At 40.2% G+C, this 26,013-nt stretch overlaps 1 protein-coding gene across 4 annotated transcripts in view; it reads right to left on the bottom strand.

Annotated features, from left to right (window-relative positions):
- The window catches only part of LOC139756405 (tubulin alpha-3 chain-like), a 468,837-nt gene that overhangs the window by 188,211 nt on the left and 254,613 nt on the right, over positions 1 to 26,013 (bottom strand). For all 4 annotated transcript variants that reach the window (XR_011714332.1, XM_071675831.1, XM_071675832.1 and 1 more), the window contains exons 4-5: positions 22,897 to 23,093; positions 20,250 to 20,431 (exon numbers count right to left, since the gene is read on the bottom strand). Coding sequence is in view for 3 of the 4 variants with exons in the window: in XM_071675831.1 (XP_071531932.1) it covers positions 20,250 to 20,431; positions 22,897 to 23,093 (379 nt within the window). In the remaining variant the exon portion in view is untranslated. The remainder of the gene's footprint in view (positions 1 to 20,249; positions 20,432 to 22,896; positions 23,094 to 26,013) is intronic.

Here is a 26,013-nt window from a genome sequence, read left to right as displayed (position 1 = left end):
TCCCACGCTTCTGATGCCATAAGCATGTTCTGCGCAAGCCATCACTGCTTCCCTAAATGTATCCCATTCCTCCCCCACTCCCCTTACGTCCTTTGTTCTCACCTTTTTCCATTTTGTACTCAGTCTCTCATGGTACTTCCTCACACAAGTCTCCTTCCGAAGCTCACTTACTCCAGCAAATCCACCCTCCTCCGCACAGCTCTATCTATAGCCCACGCCTCGCAAACTTATAACATTGTTGGAACCACTGTTCCTTCAAACATACCCATTTTTGCTTTCCAAGGTAACGTTTTCAACTTCCAAACATTTTTCAACGCTCCCAGAACTTTCGCCCACTCCCCAACCCTGTGACTCACTTCCGCTTCCATGGTTCCATCCGCTGCCAAATCCACTCCCAGATATCTAAAACACTTCACTTCCTCCAATTTTTCTCCATTCAAACTCCCAATTGACTTGTCCGTCAACCCTATGTACCGAATAACCTTGCTCTTATTCCATTTACTCTCAGCTTTTTTCTTTCCCACACTTTACCAAACTCAGTCACCTGCATCTGCAGTTTCTCACCCGAATCAGCCACCAGCGCTGTATTATCAGCGAACAATAACTGACTCACTTCCCAAGCTCTCTCATCCACAACAGACTGCATACTTGCCCCTCTTTCGAAAACCCTTGCATTCACCTCCTTAACAACCCCATCCATAAACAAATCAAAGACCCAAGGAGACATCACGCACCCCTTCCGCGGACCAACATTCAGTGAGAACTAATCACTTTCCTCTCTTCCTACACGTACACATACCTTACATCCTCGATAAAGACTTTTCACTGCTTCTAAAAACATACCTCCCACACCATATATTCTTAATACCTTCCACACAGCATCTCTATCAATTCTATCATATGCCTTCTCCAGATCCCTAATTGCTACATACAAATCCCTTTGCTTTTCTAAGTATTTCTCACATACATTCTTCAAAGCAAACACTGATCCACACATCCTCTACCACTTCTGAAACCCCACTGCTCTTCCCCAGTCTGATGCTATGTACATGCCTTCACCCTCTCAATCAATACCCTCCCATATAATTTCCCAGGAATACTCAACAAGCCTATACCTCTGTAATTTGAGCACTCACTCTTATCCCCTTTGCCATTGTACAATGGCACTATGCAAGCATTCCGGCAGTCCTCAGGCACCTCAAAATGAGTCATACATACATTGAATAACCTTATCAACCAGTAAACAATACTGTCACCCCCTTTTTTACTAAATTTCACTGCATTACCATCCGAACCCGCTGCCTTGCCGGCTTTCATCCTCCGCGGAGCTTTTACTGCCTCTTCTCTATTTACGAAATCATTCTCCCTAACCCTCTCACTCTCCACACCACCTCGACCAAAACACCCTATATCTGCCACTCTATCATCAAAGACATTCAACAAACCTTCAAAATACTCACTCCATCTCCTTCTCATATCACCACTACTTGTTATCACCTCCCCATTTGCCCCCTTCACTGATGTTCACATTTGTTCCCTTTTCTTACGCACCTTATTTACCTCCCCCCAAAACATCTTTTTATTCTCCCTGAAATTTAATGATACTCTCTCACCACAACTCTCATTTGCCCTCTTTTTCGCCTCTTGCACCTTTCTCTTTACCTCCTGCCTCTTTCTTTTATACATCTCCCACTCATTTACATTATTTCCCTGCAAAAATCGTACAAATGCCTCTTTCTTCTCTTTCACTAATAATCTTACCTCTTCATCCCACCACTCAATGCCCTTTCTAATCTGCCCACCTCCCACGCTTCTCATGCCACAAGTATCTTTTGCACAAGCCATCACTGCTTCTCTAGATGCATCCCATTCCTCCCCCACTCCCCTTATGTCATTTCTTCTCACCTTTTTCCATTCTGTACTCAGAGTCTCCTGGTACTTTTTCACACATGTCTCTTTCCCAAGCTCACTTAATCTCACCACTCTTTTCAACCCAACATTCTCTCTTCTTTTCTGAAAACCTATACAAATCTTCACCTTCGCCTCCACAAGATGATGATTAGCCACCCTTCCAATTGCACCTCTCTGCACATTAACATCCAAAAGCCTCTCCTTCGCGCGCCTATCACTTAACACGTAATCCAATAACGCTCTCTGGCCATCTCTCCTACTTCCATATTTATACTTATGTACATCTCGTTTTTATCGAGGATGTAAGGCATGTGTACGTGTAGGAAGAGAGGATTGTGATTGGTTCTCAGTGAATGTAGGTTTGCGGCAGGGGTATGTGATGTCTCCATGGTTGTTTAATTTGTTTATGGATGGGGTTGTTAGGGAGGTGAATGCAAGAGTTTTGGAAAGAGGGGCAAGTATGAAGTCTGTTATGGATGAGAGAGCTTGGGAAGTGAGTCAGTTGTTGTTCGCTGATGATACAGCGCTGGCGGCTGATTCATGTGACAAACTGCAGAAGCTGGTGACTGAGTTTGGTAAAGTGTGTGAAAGAAGAAAGTTAAGAGTAAATGTGAATAAGAGCAAGGTTATTAGGTACAGTAGGGTTGAGGGTCAAGTCAATTGGGAGGTAAGTTTGAATGGAGAAAAACTGGAGGAAGTAAAGTGTTTTAGATATCTGGGAGTGGATCTGGCAGCGGATGGAACCATGGAAGCGGAAGTGAATCATAGGGTGGGGGAGGGGGCGAAAATCCTGGGAGCCTTGAAGAATATGTGAAAGTCGAGAGCATTATCTCGGAAAGCAAAAATGGGTATGTTTGAAGGAATAGTAGTTCCAACAATGTTGTATGGTTGCGAGGCGTGGGCTATGGATAGAGTTGTGCGCAAGAGGGTGGATGTGCTGGAAATGAGATGTTTGAGGACAATGTGTGGTGTGAGGTGGTTTGATCGAGTAAGTAATGTAAGGGAAAGAGAGATGTGTGGAAATAAAAAGAGCGTGGTAGAGAGAGCAGAAGAGGGTGTTTTGAAATGGTTTGGGCACATGGAGAGAATGAGTGAGGAAAGATTGACCAAGAGGATATATGTGTCGGAGGTGGAGGGAACGAGGAGAAGTGGGAGACCAAATTGGAGGTGGAAATATGGAGTGAAAAAGATTTTGTGTGATCGGGGCCGGAACATGCAGGAGGGTGAAAGGAGGGCAAGGAATAGAGTGAATTGGATCGATGTGGTATACCGGGGTTGACATGCTGTCAGTGGATTGAATCAGGGCATGTGAAGCGTCTGGGGTAAACCATGGAAAGTTGTGTGGGGCCTGGATGTGGAAAGGGAGCTGTGATTTTGGGCATTATTGTATGACAGCTAGAGACTGAGTGTGAACGAATGGGGCCTTTGTTGTCTTTTCCTAGCGCTACCTTGCACACATGAGGGGAAGGGGGATGGTATTCCATGTGTGGCGAGGTGGCGATGGGAATGAATAAAGGCAGACAGTGTGAATTGTTGTGCATGGGTATATATGTATGTGTCTGTGTGTATATATATATGTTTATATGGAGATGTATAGGTATGTATATTTGCGTGTGTGGACGTGTATGTATATACATTGTGTATGGGGGTGGGTTGGGCCATTCTTTCGTCTGTTTCCTTGCGCTACCTCGCAAACGCGGGAGACAGCGACAAAGCAAAATAAATAAAAAAATACATCTCTTTTTAAACCAGGTATTCTCAATCACCAGTCCTTTTCAGCATATAAATCTACAAGCTCTTTACCATTTCTAGTGACAAAAATGAACACCTCATGTCCACCAATTATTCCCTCAACTACCACATTACTCACCTTTGCATTCAAATCACCCATCACTATAACCCGGTCTCGTGCATCAAAACTACTAACACACTCAGCTGCTCCCAAAACACTTGCCTCTCATGATCTTTCTTCTCATGTCAAGGTGCATATGCACCAATTATCACCCATCTCTCTCCATCCACTTTCAGTTTTACCCATATTAATCTAGAGTTTACTTTCTTACACTCTATCACATACTCCCACCACTCCTGTTTCATGAGTAGTGCTACTCCTTCCCTTGCTCTTGTCCTCTCACTAACCCCTGACTTTACTCCCAAGACATTCCCAAACCACTCTTCCCCTTTACCCTTGAGCTTCGTTTCACTCAGAACCAAAACAACAAGGTTCCTTTCCTCAAACATACCACCTATCTCTCTTTTTTTCTCATCTTGGTTACATCCACACACATATAGACACCCCAATCTGAGCCTTTGAGGACGATGAGGACTCCTCGCGTGACTCCTTCTTCTGTTTCCCCATTTAGAAAGTTAAAATACAAGAAGGGGAGGGTTTCTAGCCTCCCGCTCCCGTCCCCTTTAGTCGCCTTCTACGACACGTGAGGAATGCGTGGGAGGTATTCTTTCTCCTCTATCCCTAGGGATATATATATATTATATATATATATATATATATATATATATATATATATATATATTATATATATATTATATATATATATATATATATATAATTATTATATATAATATAATATATATATATATAAAATAATATATATATATATATATATTATATATATATATTTATTTATTTATTATACTTTGTCGCTGTCTCCTGCGTTAGCGAGGTAGCGCAAGGAAACAGACGAAAGAACAGCCCAAGCCACCCACATACACATGTATATACATAAAGGCCTACACACACACATATACATACCTATACATTTGAACGTATACATATATATACATACACAGACATATGCATATATACACATGCACATATTTATACATACTGCATTCATCCATTCTCGCCGCTACCTCACCACACATGAAATGAAACCCCCCCTCCCCCTGCGTGTGCGCGAGGTAGCGCTAGGAAAGGGCAACAAAGGCCACCTTCGTCACATTCAGACTCTAGCTGTCATGTATGATGCACCGAAACCACAGCTCCCTTTCCACATCCAGGCCCCACAAAACTTTTCATGGTTTACCCCAGACGCTTCACATGCCCTGGTTCAATCCATGACAGCATGTCGACCCCGGTATACCACATCATTCCAAAATCTTTTTCACTCCATCCTTCCACCTCCAATTTGGTCTCCCACTTCTCCTCGTTCCCTCCACCTCTGACACATATATCCTTTTTGTCAATGTTTCGTAACTCATTCTCTCCACGTAACCAAACCATTTCAATACACCCTCTTTTGCTCTCTGAAACACACTCTTTTTATTACCACACATCTCTCTTACCCTTTCATTACTTATTCGATCAAACCACCTCACATCACATATTGTCCTCAAACATCTCATTTCCAACACACCCACCCTCTTCCGCACAACCCTATCTATAGCCCACGCCTCGCATACATATAACATTATTGGAACCACTATTCCTTCAAACATACCCATTTTTGCTTTCCGAGATAATGTTCTCGCTTTCCACACATTCTTCAATGCTCCCAGAACTTTCGCGCCCTCCCCCACCCTGTGACTCACTTCCGCTTCCATTGTTCCATCCGCTGCCAAATCCACTCCCAGATATCTAAACGACTTCACTTCCTCCAGTTTTTCTCCATTCAAACGTACCTTCCAATTGACTTGACCCTCAACCCTACTGTATCTACTAACCTTCCCTTTATTCGCATTTACTCTCAGCTTTCTTTTTTCATATATTTTACCAAACTCAGTGGCCAGCTTCTGCAGTTTCTCACCCGAATCAGCCACCAGCGCTGTATCATCACTGAACAACAACTGACACACTTCCCAAACCCTCTTATCCACAACAGACTGCATACTTGCCCCTCTCCAAAACTCTTGCATTCACCTCCCTAACAACTCCATCCATAAACAAATTAAACAACCATGGAAACATCATGCACCCCTGCCGCAAACCGACATTCAGTGAAACCAATCACTTTCCTCTCTTCCTATTCGTACAGATGTCTTACATCCTCGATAAAAACTTTTCAATGATTTTAGCAACTTATCTCCACACCATATACTCTTAATACCTTTCACAGAGCATCTCTATCAACTCTATCATATGCCTTCTGCAAATCCATAAATGCTACGTACAGATCCATTTGTTTTTCTAGGTATTTCTCACACACATTCTTCAAAGCAAACACCTGATCCACACATCCTCTACCACTTCTGAAACCACACTGCTCTTCCCGAATCGGATGCTCTGTACATGCTTTCACCCTCTCAATCAATAACGTACCATATAATTTTCCAGGAATTCTCAATAAACTTATACCTCTGTAATTTGAGCACTCACCTTTATCTCCTTTGCCTTTGTACAGTGGCACTATGCATGCATTCCGCCAATCCTCAGGTACCTCACCATAAGCTATACATACACTGAAAATCCTCACCAACCAGTCAACAACACAGTTATTTCCTTTTCTAATAAATTACTCTGCAATACCATCCAATCCCGCCGCCTTGAAGGCTTTCATCTTCCGCAAAGCTTTTACAAACTCTTCTCTGTTTACGAAATCATTCTCCCTGACCCTCTCACTTCACCACTTCGACCAAAACACCCTGTATCTGCCACTCTAGCATCAAACAAATTCAACAAACCTTCAAAATACTCACTCCATCTGCTCACATTTTCACTACTTGTTATTACCTCCCCATTAGCCCCCTTCACCGATGTTCCCATTTGTTCTCTTATCTTACGCACCTTACTTACCTCCTTCCAAAACATCTTTTCATTCTCCCCAAAATTTAATGATACTCTCTCACCCCAACTCTCATTTCCCCTCTTTTTCACCTCTTGACACCTTTCTCTTGACCTCCTGCCACTTTCTTTTATACATCTCCCAGTCATTTGCACTATTTGCCTGCAAAAATCGTCCAAATGCCTCTCTTTCTCTTTCACTAATAATCCTACTTCTTCATACCACCACTCACTACCCTTTCTAATCTGCCCACCTTACACACTTCTCATGCCACAAGCATCTTTCGCACAAGACATCACTGCTTCCCTAAATACATCCCATTTTCCCCCCACTCCCCTTACGTCCTTTGCTCTCCCCTTTTCTCCAATCTGCATTCAGTCTCTCTTAGTACTTCCTCACACAAGTCTCCTTCCCAGGCTCACTTACTCTCAACACTCTCTTCACCCCAACATTCTCTCTTCTTTTCTGAAAACCTCCACAAATCCTCACCTTTGCCTCCACAAGATAATGATCAGACATCCCTCCAGTTGCACTTCTCAGAACATTAACATCCAAAAGTCTCTCTTTCACGTGCCTATCAATTAACATGTAATCCAATAACGCTCTCTGGCCATCTCTCTTACTTCCATATGTATACTTATGTATATCTTTCTTTTTAAACAAGGTATTCCCAATCACCAGTCCTTTTTCAGCACACAAGCTCTTCACCATTTCCATTTACGACACTGAACACCTCATGTACACTAATTATTCCCTCAACTGCCACATTACTCACCTATGCATTCAAATCACCCATCACTATAACCTGGTCTCATGCATCAAAACTGCTAAAACACTCACTCAGCTGTTCCTAAAACACTTGCCTCACATGATGTTTCTTCTCATGCCCAGGTGCATAGGCACCAATAATCACCCATCTCTCTCCATCCACTTTCAGTTTTACCTATATCAATCTTACACTCTGTCACATACTCCCACAACTCCTGTTTCAGGAGTAGTGCTACTCCTTCCTTTGCTCTTGTCCTCTTACCAACCCCTGACTTTACTCCCAAAACATTCCCAAACCACTCTTTCCCTTTACCCTCAAGTTTTGTTCACTCATAGCCAAAACGTCCAGGTTCCTTTCCTCAAACATAGTAGCTATCTCTCCTTTTTTCTGATCTTAAATACATCCACTCGCATTTAGAAACACCAATGTGAGCCTTCGAGGAGGATGAGCACTCCCCGCACGACTCCTTCTGTTTCCCCTTTTAGAAAGTTGAAATACAGTCGCATTCTACAACACACGGGGAATGCGTGGAAAGTATTCTTTCTCCCTATCCAATATATATATATATATATATATATTATTATATATATATATATATATATATATAATATATATATATATATATATATATATATATATATATATATATATATATATATATAATATATGTATATATATATATATATTATATATATATATATATATATATATATATATATATATATATATATATATTATATATATATATATATATATATATATATATATGGTCTGTGGGGCCTGGATGTGGAAAGGGAGCTGTGGTTTCGGTGCACTATACATGACAACTAGAGACCGAGCGTGAACGAATGTGGCCTTTGTTGTCTTTTCCTAGCTCTACCTCATACACGTGCGCAGGGAGGAGGTTGTCATTTCATGTGTGGCGGGGTGGCGACAGGAATGAATAAAGGCAGCAAGTATGAATTATGTGCATGTCTCTGTATGTAACGAATGTATATATACATAATAATAATAACAATAATATATATATATATATATATATATATATATATATATATATATATATATATATATATATATATATATATATATATTTTTTTTTTTTTTTTTTTTGCTTTGTCGCTGTCTCCCGCGTTTGCGAGGTAGCGCAAGGAAACAGGGGAAAGAAATGGCCCGACCCTCCCCCATACACATGTATATACATACGTCCACACACGCAAATATACATACCTACACAGCTTTTCATGGTTTACCCCAGACGCTTCACATGCCCTGATTGAATCCACTGACAGCACGTCAACCCCGGTATACCACATCGATCCAATTCATTCTATTCCTTGCCCTCCTTTCACCCTCCTGCATGTTCAGGCCCCGATCACAGAAAATCTTTTTCACTCCATATTTCCCCTCCAATTTGGTCTCCCACTTCTCCTCGTTCCCTCCACCTCCGACACATATATCCTCTTGGTCAATCTTTCCTCACTCATTCTCTCCATGTGCCCAAACCATTTCAAAACACCCTCTTCTGCTCTCTCAACCACGCTCTTTTTATTTCCACACATCTCTCTTACCCTTACGTTACTTACTCGATCAAACCACCTCACACCACACATTGTCCTCAAACATCTCATTTCCAGCACATCCATCCTCCTGCGCACAACTCTATCCATAGCCCACGCCTCGCAACCACACAACATTGTTGGAACCACTATTCCTTCAAACATACCCATTTTTGCTTTCCGAGATAATGTTCTCGACTTCCACACATTCTTCAAGGCTCCCAGAATTTTCGCCCCTCCCCCACCCTATGATCCACTTCCGCTTCCATGGTTCCATCCGCTGCCAGATCCACTCCCAGATATCTAAAACACTTTACTTCCTCCAGTTTTTCTCCATTCAAACTTACCTCCCAATTGACTTGACCCTCAACCCTACTGTACCTAATAACCTTGCTCTTATTCACATTTACTCTTAACTTTCTTCTTTCACACACTTTACCAAACTCAGTCACCAGCTTCTGCAGTTTCTCACATGAATCAGCCACCAGCGCTGTATCATCAGCGAACAACAACTGACTCACTTCCCAAGCTCTCTCATCCCCAACAGACTTCATACTTCCAAAACTCTTGCATTCACCTCCCTAACAACCCCATCCATAAACAAATTAAACAACCATGGAGACATCACACACCCTGCCGCAAACCTACATTCACTGAGAACCAATCACTTTCCTCTCTTCCTACACGTACACATGCCTTACATCCTCGATAAAAACTTTTCACTGCTTCTAACAACTTGCCTCCCACACCACATATTCTTAATACCTTCCACAGAGCATCTCTATCAACTCTTTCATATGCCTTCTCCAGATCCATAAATCTACATACAAATCCATATATATATTATATATATATATATATATATATATATATATATATATATATATATATATATATATATATATATATATATTTATATTTTATATATTATATATATATATATATATATATATATATATATATATATATATAATATATATATATATATAATATATTTCTTTTTCTTTCTTTTAAACTATTCGCCATTTCCCGCGTTGCGAGGTAGCGTTAAGAACAGAGGACTGGGCCTTTTTTGGAATATCCTCACGTGCCCCACTCTGTTCCATTTTTGGAAAAAAAAAAAAAAAACGAGAGGGAGGATTTCCAGCCCCCGCTCCCTCCTTTTAGTCACCTTCTACGACACGCAGGAATACGTGGAAGTATTCTTAATCCCTATCCCCATATATATATATATATATATATATATATATATATTATATATAATATATATTTTTTATCTATCTGTCTATTTTACTTTGTCGTTGTCTCCCGCGTTAGCGAGGTAGCACAAGGAAACAGACGAAAGAATAGCCCAACCCACCCACATACACATGTATATACATACACGTCCACACACGCAAATATACATACCTATACATCTCAACGTATACATATATACACTCACACAGACATATACATATATACACATGTACATAATTCACACTGTCTGCCTTTATTCATTTCCATCGCCACCCCGCCACACATGAAATAACAACCCCCTCCCCCCCGCATGCCCGCGAGGTAGCGCTAGGAAAAGACAACAAAGGCCAAATTCATTCACACTAAGTCTCTAGCTGTCATGTATAATGTACCGAAACTACAGCTCCCTTTCCACATCCAGGCCCCACAAAACTTTCCATGGCTTACCCCAGACGCTTCACATGCCCTTGTTCAATCCATTGCCAGCACATCAACTCCAGTATACCACATCGTTCCAATTCACTCTATTTCTTGCGCGTCTTTCACCCTCCTGCATGTTCAGGCCCCGATCACTTAAAATCATTTTCACTCCATCTTTCCACCTCCAATTTGGTCTCCCACTTCTCCTCGTTCCCTCCACCTCTGACACATATATCCTGTTTGTCAATCTTTCCTCACTCATTCTATCCAAGTGACCAAATTGTTTCAACACACCCTCTTCTGCTCTCTCAACCACATCCTTTTTATTACCACACATCTCTCTTACCCTTTCATTACTTACTTGATAAAACCAGCTCACACCACATACTATCCTCAAACATCTCATTTCCAGCACAACCACCCTCCTCCACACTAAACTATCTACAGCCGATGCCTCGCAACCTTACAACATTGTTGGATGCACTATTCCTTCAAACATACCCATTTTTGCTCTTAGAGATAATGTTCTCACCTTCCACACATTCTTCAATGCTCCCAGAACCTTCGCCCCCTTCCTGTGACTCACTTCCACTTCCATGGTTCCATCCACTGCGAAGTCACTCCCAGATATCTAAAACATTTCACTTCCGCCAGTTTTTCTCCATTCAAACTTACCTCCCTATTAACTAGTCCCTCAACCCTATTGAACCTAATAAAATTATTCTTATTCACTTTTACTCTCAACTTTCTTCTTTCACACATTTTACCAAACTCAGTCACCAACTTCTGCAGTTTTTCATCCGAATCAGCCGCCAGTGCTGTATCATCAGCGAACAACAACTGACTCACTTTCTAAGCTCTCTAATCCACAACAGACTGTATACTTGCTCCTCTTTCCAAAACCCTTGCATTCAACTCCCTAAGCATCCCATCCACAAAGAAATGCCGCAAGCCGACATTCACTGGGAGGGAACCAATCACTTTCCTGTCCTCCTACTCGTGCACATGCCTTACATCCTCGGTAAAAACTTTTCATTGCTTCTAGCAACTTACCTCCCACACCATATACTCTTAATACCTTCCACAAATAATCTATTAACCCTATCATATGCCTTCTCCAGATCCATAAATGCTAAATACAAATTAAGTCACCAACTTCTGCAGTTTCTCACCCGAATCAGCCACTAGGACTGTATCATCAGTGAACAACTGACTCACTTCCCAAGACCTCTCATCCACATTAGAATGCACACTTGTTCTTCTCTCCAAAACTCTTCCATTCACCTCCCTAACCACCCCATCCATAAACAAATTAAACAACCATGGAAACATAACGCATCCCTGCCACAAACTGACATTCACTGGGAACCAATCACTTTTCTCTCTTACTACTCATACACATGCCTTACATCCTTGGTAAAGACTTTTCACTACTTCTAGTAACTTACCTCCCATGCCACATATTCTTTGAACCTTCCAGAAAGCATCTCTATCAACCCTATCATATGCCTTCTCCAGGTCCATAAATCCTACATATAAATACATCTGTTTTTCTAAGTATTTCTCACATATATTCTTCAAAGCAAATACCTGATCCACACATCCTCTACCACTTCTGAAACCACACTTATCTTCCCCAATCTGATGCTCTGTACATGCCTTTACCCTCTCGATCAATACCTTCCCATGTAATTTCCCAGTAATACTCAACAAACCTATTGCGCAGTAATCTGAACATTCACCTTTATCTCCTTTGCAATTGTAAAGTGGCACTATGCATGAATTCTGCCAATCCTCAGGCACTTCACCATGAACCATACATACAATGAATATCCTTACCAACCAATCAACAACACAGTCACCCCCCCCCCCTTTTTTTTGTATAAATTCTACTGCAGTACCATCTCTGTCTACCAAACCATTATCCCTGACCCTCTCACTTTGCACACCACCTCGAACAAAACAACCTATATCTGCCACTCTATCATCAAACACATTTAACAAACCTTCAAAATATTCACTCCATCTCCGCACTTCATTGCTCTTTGTTATTACCTCTCCTCATGCCCCCTTCACCGATGTTCCCATTTGTTCTCTTGCCTTACTGACGTTATTTATCTCCTTCCAAAACATCTTTTTATTCACCCTAAAATCTAATGATACTCTCTCACCCCAACTCTTATTTGCCCTCTTATTTACCTCTTGCACCTTTATCTTGACCTCCTGCCGCTTTCTTTTATACATCTCCCAGTGATTTGCACTATTTCCCTGCAAAAATTGTCCAAACGTCTCTCTCTTCTCTTTCACTAACAATCTTATTTCTTCATCACACCACTCACTACACTTTCTAATCTGCCCACCTCCCACCTTTCTCCTGCCACATGTATCTTTTGCACAAGCCATCACTGCTTCCCTAAATACATCCCATTCCTCCCCCACTCCCCTTATGTCGTTTGCTCTCACCTTTTGCCATTCTGTACTCAATCTCTCTCGGTATTTCCTCACACAAGTATCCTTTCCAAGCTCATTTACTCTCACCACTCTCTTCTCCCCAACATTCTCTCTTCTTTCAGAAAACCTCTTCAAATCTTCACCTTCGCCTCCACAAGAAAGTGATTAGACATCCCTCCAGCTGCCCCTCTTAGAACATTAACATCTAAAAGTCTCTTTTACATGCCTATCAATTAACACGTAATCTAATAACGCTCTCTGGCCATATCACCTACTCACATACATACACTTATATATATCTCTCTATTCAAACCAGGTATTCCCAATCACCTGCCCTTTTTCAGCACATACATCCACAAGTTCTCCACCATTTACATTTAAAACACTGAACACCCCATGTACACCAATTATATCAACTGCTACTATGCACTTGCATTCAATCCCATCTGTACCGATATCGTGCATCAGCTGCCAACACACATCGTGCTCCAAACTTGTCTCCATGTCTTTCTCTTGACCAGTGCAAGGTACATGATTACCATCTTTCTCTCCACTTCAATTACCCATATCAACGCAGTTACTTCACCATCATCACATACTCCAACTCTACTTGGGTAGTGTTCCTTCCGTGTTTGTCTTCTCACCAACCTAACTTACTCCAGATTCCCAAACCACTCTTCCCCTTTACCCTTGGGCTTTGTTTCACTCAGAGCCAAAACATCCAGGTTCCTATACTCAAACATACTATCTATCTCTCCTTTTTTCTCATCTTGGTTACATCCACACACATTTAGACACCCCAATCTGAGCCTTCAAGGAGGATGAGCACTCCCCGCATGACTCCTGCTTCCCCTTTTATACATACACATACATATAGACACAAGTACATATTTATGCTTGCCTTCATCCATTCCCGATGCCACCCTGTCCCACAGGAAAATGCACAAATGCTTGAAAGAAAAGAGAAAAGATAACATATGTATTATCTTCTCTTCCCCCCACACATGATCAGTGAGGTAGCGCCAGGATACACACAAAGAAAGGTCATGTATGCTTATATACATTCTCTAGCTGCCATGTGCAATCCACCCACCAAAACCACAGATCCCTATTCACATCCAGGTATACCCTGGACATTTCACATGCCCTGGTTCAGTCTAATGATATCATGCTGACCCCAGATTACTACATCATTCCAATTCACTTTATTCCATGCACGCCTCCCACCCTCCTGCATGTTCAGGCCCCAATTGCTCAAAATATTTTTCAGTTCATTTCTCTATCTCCAATTTGGTCTCCTGGTTCTCCTTGTTCCCTCCACTTCTGACATATATATTCTCTTTATCAACCTTTCCTTACTCATTCTCTTCATATTTCCAGACCATTTCAACACATCCTCTTCTGTTCTTTCAACCACAATATTTTTATCACCACACATCTCTTAAACCATTTCATTACATACTTGATCAAACCACTTCACACCACATATTGTCCTCAACCATTTCATTTCCAACACATCCATCCTTCTCTGCACAACCTTATCAATAGCCCATGCTTCACAACCATATGATATTGTTGCAACTACTATTCCTTCAAACATACCTATTTCTGCCTTCCGAGATAACGTTCTCTCTTTCCTCACATTCTTCATCACTCCCAGAATCCTCGCCCCCTTCCCCACCCTATGACTCATTTTCACTTCCAAATCCACTCCCATTTCACTTCCTCCAATCTTTCTCCATTCAAACTTACATCCTAACTAACTTGTCCCTTAACTCTGCTGAACCTGATAACCTTGCCTTCATTTACATTTACTCTCAACTTTCTCCTTTCAAACACTCTTCCAAAGTCAGTCACTAACTTTAGCAGTTTCTCACTTTAATGAGGCATCAGTACTGTATCATCAGCAAACAACAACTGACTCACTTTCCAGGCCCTCTTATCTCGAACAGACTACATACTCACCCCTCTCTCTGAGACTCTTGTATTTACCTCCCTCACCAGTCTATCTATAAACAAATCAAATAACCATGGTGACATCACACACCCCTACTGTAGTATAGCTATCATTGGGAACCATTCACTCTCCTCTCTTCCTACTCATATATATGCCTTACACCCTTCATAAAAACTTCTCACTGCTTCTAGCAGCTTATCTCCTACACCAAATATTATTAAGACCTTCCAACAAAGCATCTCTATTAACCCTAACGTATGCCTTCTGCAGATCTAAAAATGCCACATACAAATCCATCAGTTCTAAGTATTTCTCACACACATTCTCCAAAACAAAAATTTGATCCACACATCCTCTACCACTTCTGAAACCTCAATGCTCCTCCCCAGTCTGATGCTCAGGACATGCCTTCACCCTCGTAATCAATACCCTCCCATACAACTTACCAGGTATACTCAACAAACTTATACCTCTGTAGTTTGAACATTTGCTTTTATCCCATTTACTTTCATACAAGGGTACTTTACATGCATTCTCCCAATCCTCGTGCACTTCACCATGATCCACACTTATACTGAATTTTCTTATCAACCAATCAACAATACAGTCACCTACTTTCTTAATAAGATGGAGTGAAAAAGATTTTGAGTGATCGGGGCATGAACATGCAGGAGGGTGAAAGGCGTGCAAGGAATAGAGTGAATTGGAACGATGCGGTATACCGGGGTCGACGTGCTGTCAATGGATTAAACCAGGGCATGTGAAGCGTCTGGGGTAAACCATGGAAAGTTGTGTGGGGCCTGGATGTGGAAAGGGAGCTGCGGTTTCGGTGTATTATCACATGACAGCAAGAGACTGAGTGTGAACGAATGGGGCCTTTGTTGTCTTTTCCTAGCGCTACCTCGCACACATGAGGGAGGAGGGGGATGTTATTCCATGTGTGGCGGGGTGGCGATGGGAATAAATAAAAGCAGACAGTATGAATTATGTACATGTGTATATGTCTGTGTGTGTATATATATGCGTACATTGAAATGTATAGGTATGTATATTTGCGTGTGTGGACGTGTACATATGTATATACATGTGTATGTGGGTGGGTTGGGCCATTCTTTCGTCTGTTTCCTTGCGCTACCTCGCTAACGCGGGAGACAGCGACAAAGCAAAATAAATTAATAATAAATAACTTTCTTAATAAATTCAACAGCAATACTATCCACTCCAGCCACCTTTCCGTATTTCATCTTACACAAGGCTTTCACCACCTATTTTCTTTTCACCAAGCCACTCTCCATGACTTTCTCACTTCACATACCACCCCGACTAAAACACCCTACGCCTGTCACTCTATCTCCAAACACATTCAACATTCCTTCAAAATACTCACTCCTTCAAAATCCTCATTTCCATCTCCTTATTCCATCAGTACCTGTTATCATTCCCCCTTTTGCCTCCTTAACCGATGTCCCCATTTGTTCTCTTGTCTTTTGCAAATCATTTACCTCCTTCCAAAACATCTTTTTATTCTCCCTAAAGTTTAATAATACTCTCTCCCCCTAACTATTATTTGCCCTCTTTTTAAACCTCTGCATCTTCCTCTTGACCTCCTGTTGCTTTCTCTTTTACATCTCCCAATCATTTGCACTCCTTCCCTGTAAGTACCACCCAAATGCCTGTCTTTTCTCTTTCACTAGCAACTTTACTTTATCCCACAACTCACTACCCTTTCTAATCTGCCCACCTCCCACCTTTTGTGTGCCACATGCATCTCTTGCACATGCCGTCACTGCTTTCCTAATTACCTCTCATCCCTCAACCACTCCCCTCAACTTCATTTGCTCTCACCTTTTGCCATTCCCTCATCCATTCCCCTCAACTTCATGTGCTCTCACCTTTTGCCATTCTACAATCAATTTCTGCTTGTATTTCTTCACTCAAGTCTCCTTTCCAAGCTTACTTACGCTTACTAGTCTCTTCTTTCCAACAAAAACCTCTACAAATCTTCACCCTTGCCTCCACAATGATTAGATATCCCACCAGCTGCCCCTCAGAACATTTGCATCCAAAAGTCTTTTTTACGTGCCTATCAGTAATACAAAATAATGCCCAATGATTATCTTTCCTGCTCACATACCACACATGTACCTGTGTATATCTCTCTTTTTAAACAAGTATATCCAATCACCAGTCTTATTTTGGAACGCAACTCCACAGGCCCTTCACCATTTCAATTCATAACACTGAAATCCCCGTGTGAATCAATTATACCCTTAACTGCCGATGCTTTTAAATCACCCCATCTCATGCACCAAAACTGCTGACTCAATCAATCAGCTGCTCCCAAAACACTTGTTTCTCATGATCTTTCTTCTCATGGCCAAGTGTGTAAATACCAATAATCACCCACCTTTCATCATCCACTTTCAGTTTTACCTACATCATTCTAGACCTAGACCATATAATACTTAGCAAACTGCTTTGTAACGTGATTACAATGCAGCCATTGGCAACTCAAGGGTGGGCCGTTGATAACTAATGCTATCCCTACACCTCGAAACTTTGAAACTCTCTATCCTCTGATGTCTTTCCCAATAAATGACATGACACATCTTAAAAGGCAGGTTTTTCACTTCCTCGAAAATTCATAAATACTTTTCCTTGTCTTTTCTTTCAACCCTTTTCTATTAACCCTCCATCTTTCAATTAAGGTCCGGCCTTGATGTGGATTTTTGTCCGTGACTGGTCTCAAAAAATAAAATATTGTGGTTGGATGAGATTAAATGTTTAATCAAGTAAGGGTGGTTGTGAGAAGCTGAAGGGGTATATATTTGTTCCAACACTGTTTTATGCATGTGAAACCAAAATGTATGCAATATAGGCCATGGGGAAAAAAAGATGACATGAGTAACAGAAATAGATACCGTTTGTAATACAGTTGGAATTATTATGAAATAAATGCAGATGATAGAAAGATGTGTGGTGTGAAGAAATAATTATAAAGGTGCAAGGATGAAAGACTTTTGTTAAGTAACTTGCGTGGCCATGTAAAGCATATGGCTAACGATAGTTTAGTTAGAAAGATATTCTGTAGTATATTAGAGGGGACCAGGAAGAGAGGTAGACCACTGAAGAAATGCTAGAGAAATGACAGGGGTTTGGGTACTACAGAAGCATTGTGTGCATTGGGGTGGTGAGAATGGACATACTGGTCTTACTTGTATGTAAAGTGAGAAAGTAAGAAGTATTCTTAAAATAGTGGGAGTCCATGTTTCACTTTAATACAACAGACTTAGGTTGGGGAGGTGTAAGAGTCATTGCAGTGGTTGTATATACCTTATTCACACAAGGAAATCAGGAATGGTGGAGTTAATACTAATATATACAAAAGAAGATGGCAGATGAAGATGAATGCCAATGACAGTAACAAAATGGTTTTTGAAATGAAGAAGAGTGAAGTGGAATGAATTATAATGTCATATATATCACTAGATCTAGTGAACAAAAGAGAAAGGTTAAGATGGAAGGTGAACTGCTAGAATAGAGAGAGCTTAAGTATTTCGGACCAGCATAATGTAAACAAAGGACAATGGAAAGAGAAGAGGAGGAAAAAGGTTTTCGAGAAGGAAAGAAGATTAGAATTTTGTGAATTAGGAAATGGACAAAAGGTGACCATGAATGTGAAAAAGGGCTAATGTACAGTATGGTCCTATCAACCTTAACCTACAGGTGTGAAATGTAGATATCAAACTGTGGAGACAGTTCTAGGAATTAGGTTGTTGAAATGATCTATCTGAGGAGTGCCTCCAGTGTTCTGTAGGTGGGATGGGTTACATAATTCTGAGTATATAAGAGGTGTGGAGTGACTGAAAAAGAGGGAGATATGAGGTGTGGTGTCTGAGAATAGACAGAAAGAAACACCTTAAAGTGATTTGATCATGTGAAGATGTATGGCTATAGATGGTAGAGAAGTGAGGCAAGGAAATGGAATGCAGGGAAGACATCTAGCATTCTGCAATGGGAAAGTGAGACAATACACTTGGTAGAGGGAGTATGAGAGGGAAGGAGTACACTATGGAGGTGTATTTGGATAGGGCAGCCTAGAAGCTATTCTATCGAGGCCATTCCCCGAAAATATGCTCTCTGAGATGTAAAGTTAGATGCAGCAAGTAGGTTAGACAAATAGTTGAACTAAAAACGATGCCAAAATATTCCTTCCCAGTGCACCCTTCTAACATGAAATAAAGTCACTTTCAGATGATGGGGCATGCACATCTTTAAAACTTCATTTCAGCCAGATCTAAATAGATAAGGTCAAGATATACAGTGTGAGATGACTGGTTAAACACAAATAAATCATTCTCATTGCCTAATACTGTATTGTATAAAAACAAATATTCAGTACTAAAATCTACAACTGTTATATAATTTAGTGAATGTTAAGAAGCTCTCACAATAATCTTTAAGACATGCCTGTTATTTAGTGATAATGGATTTTACATGAAAAATGATTATAAGTATTTTGTGAATAATGCCCTGATCATTTTTATTATAACTATTACAATACTTCTAAAAAAAAAACCCTCTTTCTTTGGAACAGAGATGACACAGTTGAAAGGAAAATGACTAATGCATGTCAAACTGTATCTGGTGAATGATTTCAAAAGTAACTTTCCTATGCAGAGTCTTTGCATCCTCCTGTTTATCACTTCTATTCATTGACATAAAATGGATATTCGGAATCACTTGAGAAAGTTAAATTCTATCCCCTCATTTCCCTGTATCTCGTTTTCATTACCCCCATTTATCTTGCCTCCTCTAATCTCTTGCATTACCAATTCCTTTTATACCCCATACCTTACTTCAATGTTTTTTCACTCATACCATGTCTTTTCTTATTTCACCTTGCTTTATTTTGTCTCCCTTTACCACTTCTCCCTGGACTCACCTCCTTTCCTCTGTTACTCCTCTCACTTTAACTTACCAGTAACCACATCTTATCTTCTCTTCATCTTTCATGTCTCTAATCAGCAGTTATTTTCAACTTTCCTCCAGCCTCTGTACATACCTTTAACTTTTTTTTTACAAAGTCTTTATTCCTTTAATGTTCTGAAATGTTTTACTGTTGTCACATCCTCTTCTCCTTTTGTACAAAACAATCAGTATATTCTCATGTTTTTAAGTTTCCCCAATTCTTGACATACCTGGAAACCACCTGGCCAATCATGCGGTTAAGGTTGGTATAGGTGGGACGGTTGATATGGAGTTCCTTGTGACAAAGGTCATAGATGGCTTCATTGTCGACCATAAATGTAACGTCAGCATGTTCCAATGTTGTATGAGTAAACAAAATTGAATTGTATGGTTCAACCACTGCTGTCGAGACCTGAGGATATTATTGAGAAACTGTTATGTTATCAAAATCACCACTACATAATGTTACAGAGCACCTGAAAGTTCACGATCAATCTTAAACCTAGCACTACCTTTTTATGTAACCAACTTCTTCCTGCCTAGAAGAGGTAGTATTACAAACAGGAGCTGTTATATATATAGTGTACTGACATCCACAGCCAAGCCCTAAACATTACACATTATTTTATGGTGTACTTTGACCTTTCACATGCATTTGTTCAGCCTGTTGACAGCACATCATTCATGTACATCAATCCAAGTCATTCTACGCGATGCACATATTTCACCTTCCATTAAATTTAGACCCATCCACCCATCTCATTCTTGATCCCATCCTCCTACTTCTGATACAAAGAACCTTTAAGTAAGTCTTTATTTGATAATTCTTTCATATGTCTAAACCATTGGAGAAGGTCCTGGTCAACTTCTTCATTCATAGAACACTTATCACCACACCTATCTTTTACCCTGTCATTTCTTACATGATCAACCTGCTTCACACCACATATTGTCTTCAGGCATTTCATTTTCAACACATACAGAAAAAACAACTATGGTGACATCATACATCTTTGATGAAGACTAACCTTTTTCAGGAACAACCTGCCTTCCTCCCTTCCTATATACATACATGCTTTATTGCCACTGCCTTTGGTAACTTTCCATTTACCCCATAAATTTGTAGCACCTTCCACAAGGCCTCTGTGTCAACTCCAAAAACTTTGTCCACATGTATAATAGTCACATATGATTCACTCTCTTTTTCCAAGCATAACTCAAAAATTCTTTAAAGTAAACACCTGGTCCTCACATCCTCATACCCAACCTGGCATCTAAGTGATTTTCACCCATGTGTCTTTCTACTTCCATACCATTTCACAACTTCATTCTTTATTGTATTTATCCTCTTAATTCCAAGTATGTATAAGCAAGTTATCCATCTCTACTACTTTTAATTTTGACCTATTCTAATCTGTAATCACTCAGGTTTCACATCCATACATTAGAGCTGGGACGAGTACTACATCATGCAAGCTTCTTAGACATTCTAAATCTAAATATTGTCCATTACTAGCATCTTCAGTGCAACTCTGAATCTTTCTCCTTGCCTCATTCAATTTCCAATTTCCGTTTTCTCAATTCCATCCTTAAGGAACTTTACTCCTAAATATCTAAGTACATCTACAACTTTAAGGTCTTCACCATGAAGACTGATGCTAGATTCTACTCTTCCATTTGTTTAAGAAGCTAGTACCTTACTTTTAATCTCATATACTTTCAGCATCATCCTATATACATTACCAAACTGGCGCACCATTCATTCCAGCTCTTCCTGTGATTCAGTGGACAACACAGCATCAAAACCAACTGGGGCAACTTCTATTTTGTTTCTCTATGGGTGAGTACCAGTACCACTGAACAATAATCCCAAGCCAATATCATCTCAAATGATAACCATCCACAAAAATCACTAAACAGCCATGTGAAATCACATAAACTTGATACACTGACATATTGATTTCAAACCATTCAGTCATACCACCACTTGCTCATACATCCACTACTTTCATTATTAAAGCTCTGAAAAGCATTCAGAAGTCTTCCATATCATAAGTTTGCAAAAAAATGTTTACATCTTTGTATAAGCTTTTTTTAAACCAATTAACATTGCGTACACCTCCTTTTTCACTAAAACCAGATCACCCTTTCCTCCCTTCCTAAACCTTATTTGTTTTTTGCCAATAGGATGTCCAGTAATCATTTAAACATGATCAATCATGAACCAACCATACACCTTTCCAACTATGTTAAGGAAACTTATTCCTCTTTAATTTCCACAGTTTCCACCATAATCAACCATTTCAATGCAGTTTTAATCTTAAATTGCATTAGGAATCTTGTGTCACAGATGGGGTGAGAATTGTTAAGCTGGGAATCCAGAAGGTGAAACCAACTGGTTAACAGTTAGGTCCAAGGGGCAAAGCGCCCTAATATGGGATCATGTTGGATATGGTTATGTTAGGGTATGTTAAGATAGGTTTTTTATATCTAATTAACCTCAAATTTTATTTTGTTTATAAAATAAGTGTATAAGGGTAGGTCAGGGACTTCTTCATTGTTAAAGCTCCTCTCAACACTACAGACATCTTCCTAAGCAAAAACAATTAATATGAGTTCCTTCAGTACAAAAAATGAAGATATAAGATTGCATATTTTCCACAATTTTGCATTGAGGAAACAACATGCATAGCTTCTACCCATATATTTTCCATAAGTAAGTAAATTTACACTGATGGCATATGTTCACAAGAACAAGTGATGGTCAGGAAGCACCAGTGAGTGACTGAGATAGTTGTATAGGATATAACTGTGAAATATGATGTAAGGACTCAGGCATACCTTGATGTACTAAAATTCAATTAATATTGATTATACCTGTGGGGCAGGGTAGATGGAGAAGCAGAGTTTAGACTTTTTGCCATGATCAAGGGAGAGATGTTCCATCAAAAGTGATCCAAAGCCTGACCCAGTGCCTCCACCAAAGGAATGAAATACAAGGAAGCCCTGAAGTCCTGAGCAATGATCAGCTTGTTTCCGAATGCTGTCCAGAACTACGTCCAACTGCTCCTTACCTAAGGATGAAGATTGAGGTTCCACAGTATCTATGATATGAGTAATATTTTACTCACTCTTATTTCAAAAGTGTAAGGTACAAGTAAAAACTGAAAAAAAAATCATTATCATGTAACTACAGCCTACACATATGACAATTCATGTTAGTACCACACTCTGGATTTTCTATGGAGTGAGGGGCTTTTGAGAAAAATGTTGTGCTGGATGACCATATTCTAGTACCATGAGGAAGAATAAACAACAAATACAGGAAATCCTTACAAGGTTTCTTGCTAGAGCTAGAGATTAGACCACTTGCAGGTGCTCTTTCCCTAAGTAGAAAAATATTCTTCATCAAAAATAAAGATTGTATATTGCTGTTTCCTACCCAGGCCAATATTTGCTATACATAAAATCTGTACATAAACCACAATTTAGTAGCTGTAACAAGACTCCATGAGAATAGAGAATGCATTCAAAGCTGAATGTCATACAGAAGATGGTCCAGCTGCTGCATTTCCAGGTCTTTCCACTCCTCCTGCAAGGTGAACTGTTGCTGTGTCATTCATTCCATTTGCATTCTGTGCTAATTCAGAATCTGTTCCTACTGCTCAAGTTGCAAAGTAACTAGGGTTTTAATCTGCAATCCCACCTGATCTTGCAACTGTACACCTTGTGTACCTACAGCTGCTGCAATTGCTGAGTTCAGATAGTGACACCATATGGTACCCTCCTAACAGTTATACATCTTTTCTTTCTACAAACGACAAATGGGAGGGCTCATATCGCCCTTGGAAATCTAATCTAAATATACATACAAATAAAGATTAATTTTACTGACAGGGATATTCAAAAGAAATCAACATACAAAGACTCTTTGTTATGTCTTTGTCCAGTTAGCTACCCAAATGAAATTGATTTTTGTGTTTGGTATTTGTACTTCACTGTTAATGGCGTTTTGCCCAGTAGAATGACTACTTCAGAGCCATCCACTAGTGCCATTAGTAGGGAGGAGTGGTGGCTCTGAAAACTTTCCCTTGTCTGTCATTCAACCTGAAACTACACATTGCTGGTTCAGAACTTCAGGCATTTTTCACTGCGATGCCATTTTATTTGCAAAGTACAGTTGATGTGCTGCAAAAGATGAACAAATTAAGGAATTAACAAGCTTGGAACTGGTAGTTAACATTTAGGTGGCTGGTCAGATCACAGACAATACTTGAACTAGAAAAAAAGATTCACTTTATGGTCAAAAAGCTTTGATGTCAGTGGAAGTGAATTCATGCAAGGGTGCTTTTTGTTCTAAGCAACAGTTACTTTAAGAAAGATGCTGCCTGTTCTGGTCACAGTACTGGCTGTTCGAGGTACGATTCCAGCAGTTTTAGGTATACTAACAGGTGGATTAGGCATGGATTTGGTGGTTCTCTGTAAGATGCCAGTTCTTCAATGAAGCACGGTGTTGATAGCTCTAGGTATTGTGCCCTTTATTCTACATACTGTGTTATTGTTCTGCTAACACGCCACCTATTCTAGTTAATGCATAATTCTGTCTGTTCTAGGTACGGTGCCTGTTGCTCTTAGTATGGTACCAGTTGTTCTGGGTACATGCCAATCGTTTAGAGTGCAATGCCAGTTGTTCCAGGTACATTGCCTATAGTGCAAGATGTGGTGATGGCTGTTGTAAGTACTGTGGCTTCTGTTTTAGGTATGGTGCTGTTTTTCTGGATAATGTGCTGCCTGTTTTAGATATGATACTATTGATCCAGAAATGGTGCCAGTTATTCCAAATACTGCGGCAACTGTTGTAGATAAGGTGCTGGCTGTTACTGGTATGGTACTAGTTGTTTTGCCTATTGTTAGTGCCTTTTATTTTAGGTATGATGATGAATGTTCAGGTACAAGCTGATCGTTTTGGGTACAATGTTGGTTGTTCCATGTATGGTGCCAGTTGTTCTGAATAAGGTGCCAAATGTTCTTGATAAGGTATTAACTATTTAGGCAAGACCAGGTGGGAGTTCTTTTACGAAGGATGCCAGTTGTTCTAGGTAGGGTCCTGGTTGTTCTAGGTATGGGCCTGTATTACATACGGTGCCAATAGTTCAATGTATGGTGCTGGATGTTCCTGTTACGGTGCCAACTGTGTTACATTCTTTCCCATTTGTTCTTAGTACTTTTAGGAAAATGAGTTGAGGTAGATATAGGGAATCATCAGCATGGGAGTAAATCGGGTTAGAAGTAGAAGAGATTTTATTGAAATAAAAATGAAGCGATAAGAAAGAACTCCAAGGAACACCAGTATTGATGGAGATATGAGGTGAAAGTGGCTCCATCTACAGATACTACCATGGAATGGCCAGGGAGGAAGGTGTTTGCACTAGACGTCACAGAGAGGCATAGAAACCAAAATAAGGGAGTTTACAAAGAAAAGATATATGCCACACACTGTCGAAATCTCGAGGGATACTACATGAATTTCACCAAAATCCCTGAGAGAGAAGGACCAGAGGTTGGTCACACAATAAAGAAAATTTCCTTTAGACATTACATTGCAAAATCCAAGCTGTTGATATGAAAGAAGGGAATGAGATTCTAAGAAAATGAGAGCTTAAGAGAGTTCCAGACTTTGGGGGTAGAAGGAGAGCAGTGGGGCGATAATTGGAGGGGTAGAGCAGTTTTTTTTTTTCAAGATGGATGCATAACAAATCCAAAATCGTTTGGCACACATCTAGCTATTGTTTTTAGTCTGGGAGATGTGTAAAAGAAAGAGGCAGGAGGGCAAGAGAAAGGTGCAAGAGGTGAAAAAGAGGGCAAATGAGAGTTGGGTTGAGAGTATCATTAAATCATAGGGAGAATAAAAAGATGTTTTGGAAGGAGGTAAGACAAGAGAACAAATGGGAACATTGGTGAAGGCGGTTAATGGGGAGGTAATAACAAGTAGTG

The sequence above is a fragment of the Panulirus ornatus genome, chromosome 21 (assembly GCF_036320965.1).
Source record: "Panulirus ornatus isolate Po-2019 chromosome 21, ASM3632096v1, whole genome shotgun sequence".
NCBI lineage: Eukaryota > Metazoa > Arthropoda > Malacostraca > Decapoda > Palinuridae > Panulirus > Panulirus ornatus.
The sequence above is the reverse complement of the archived record's forward strand: the minus strand, read 5'-3'. Positions and strand labels throughout refer to the sequence as shown.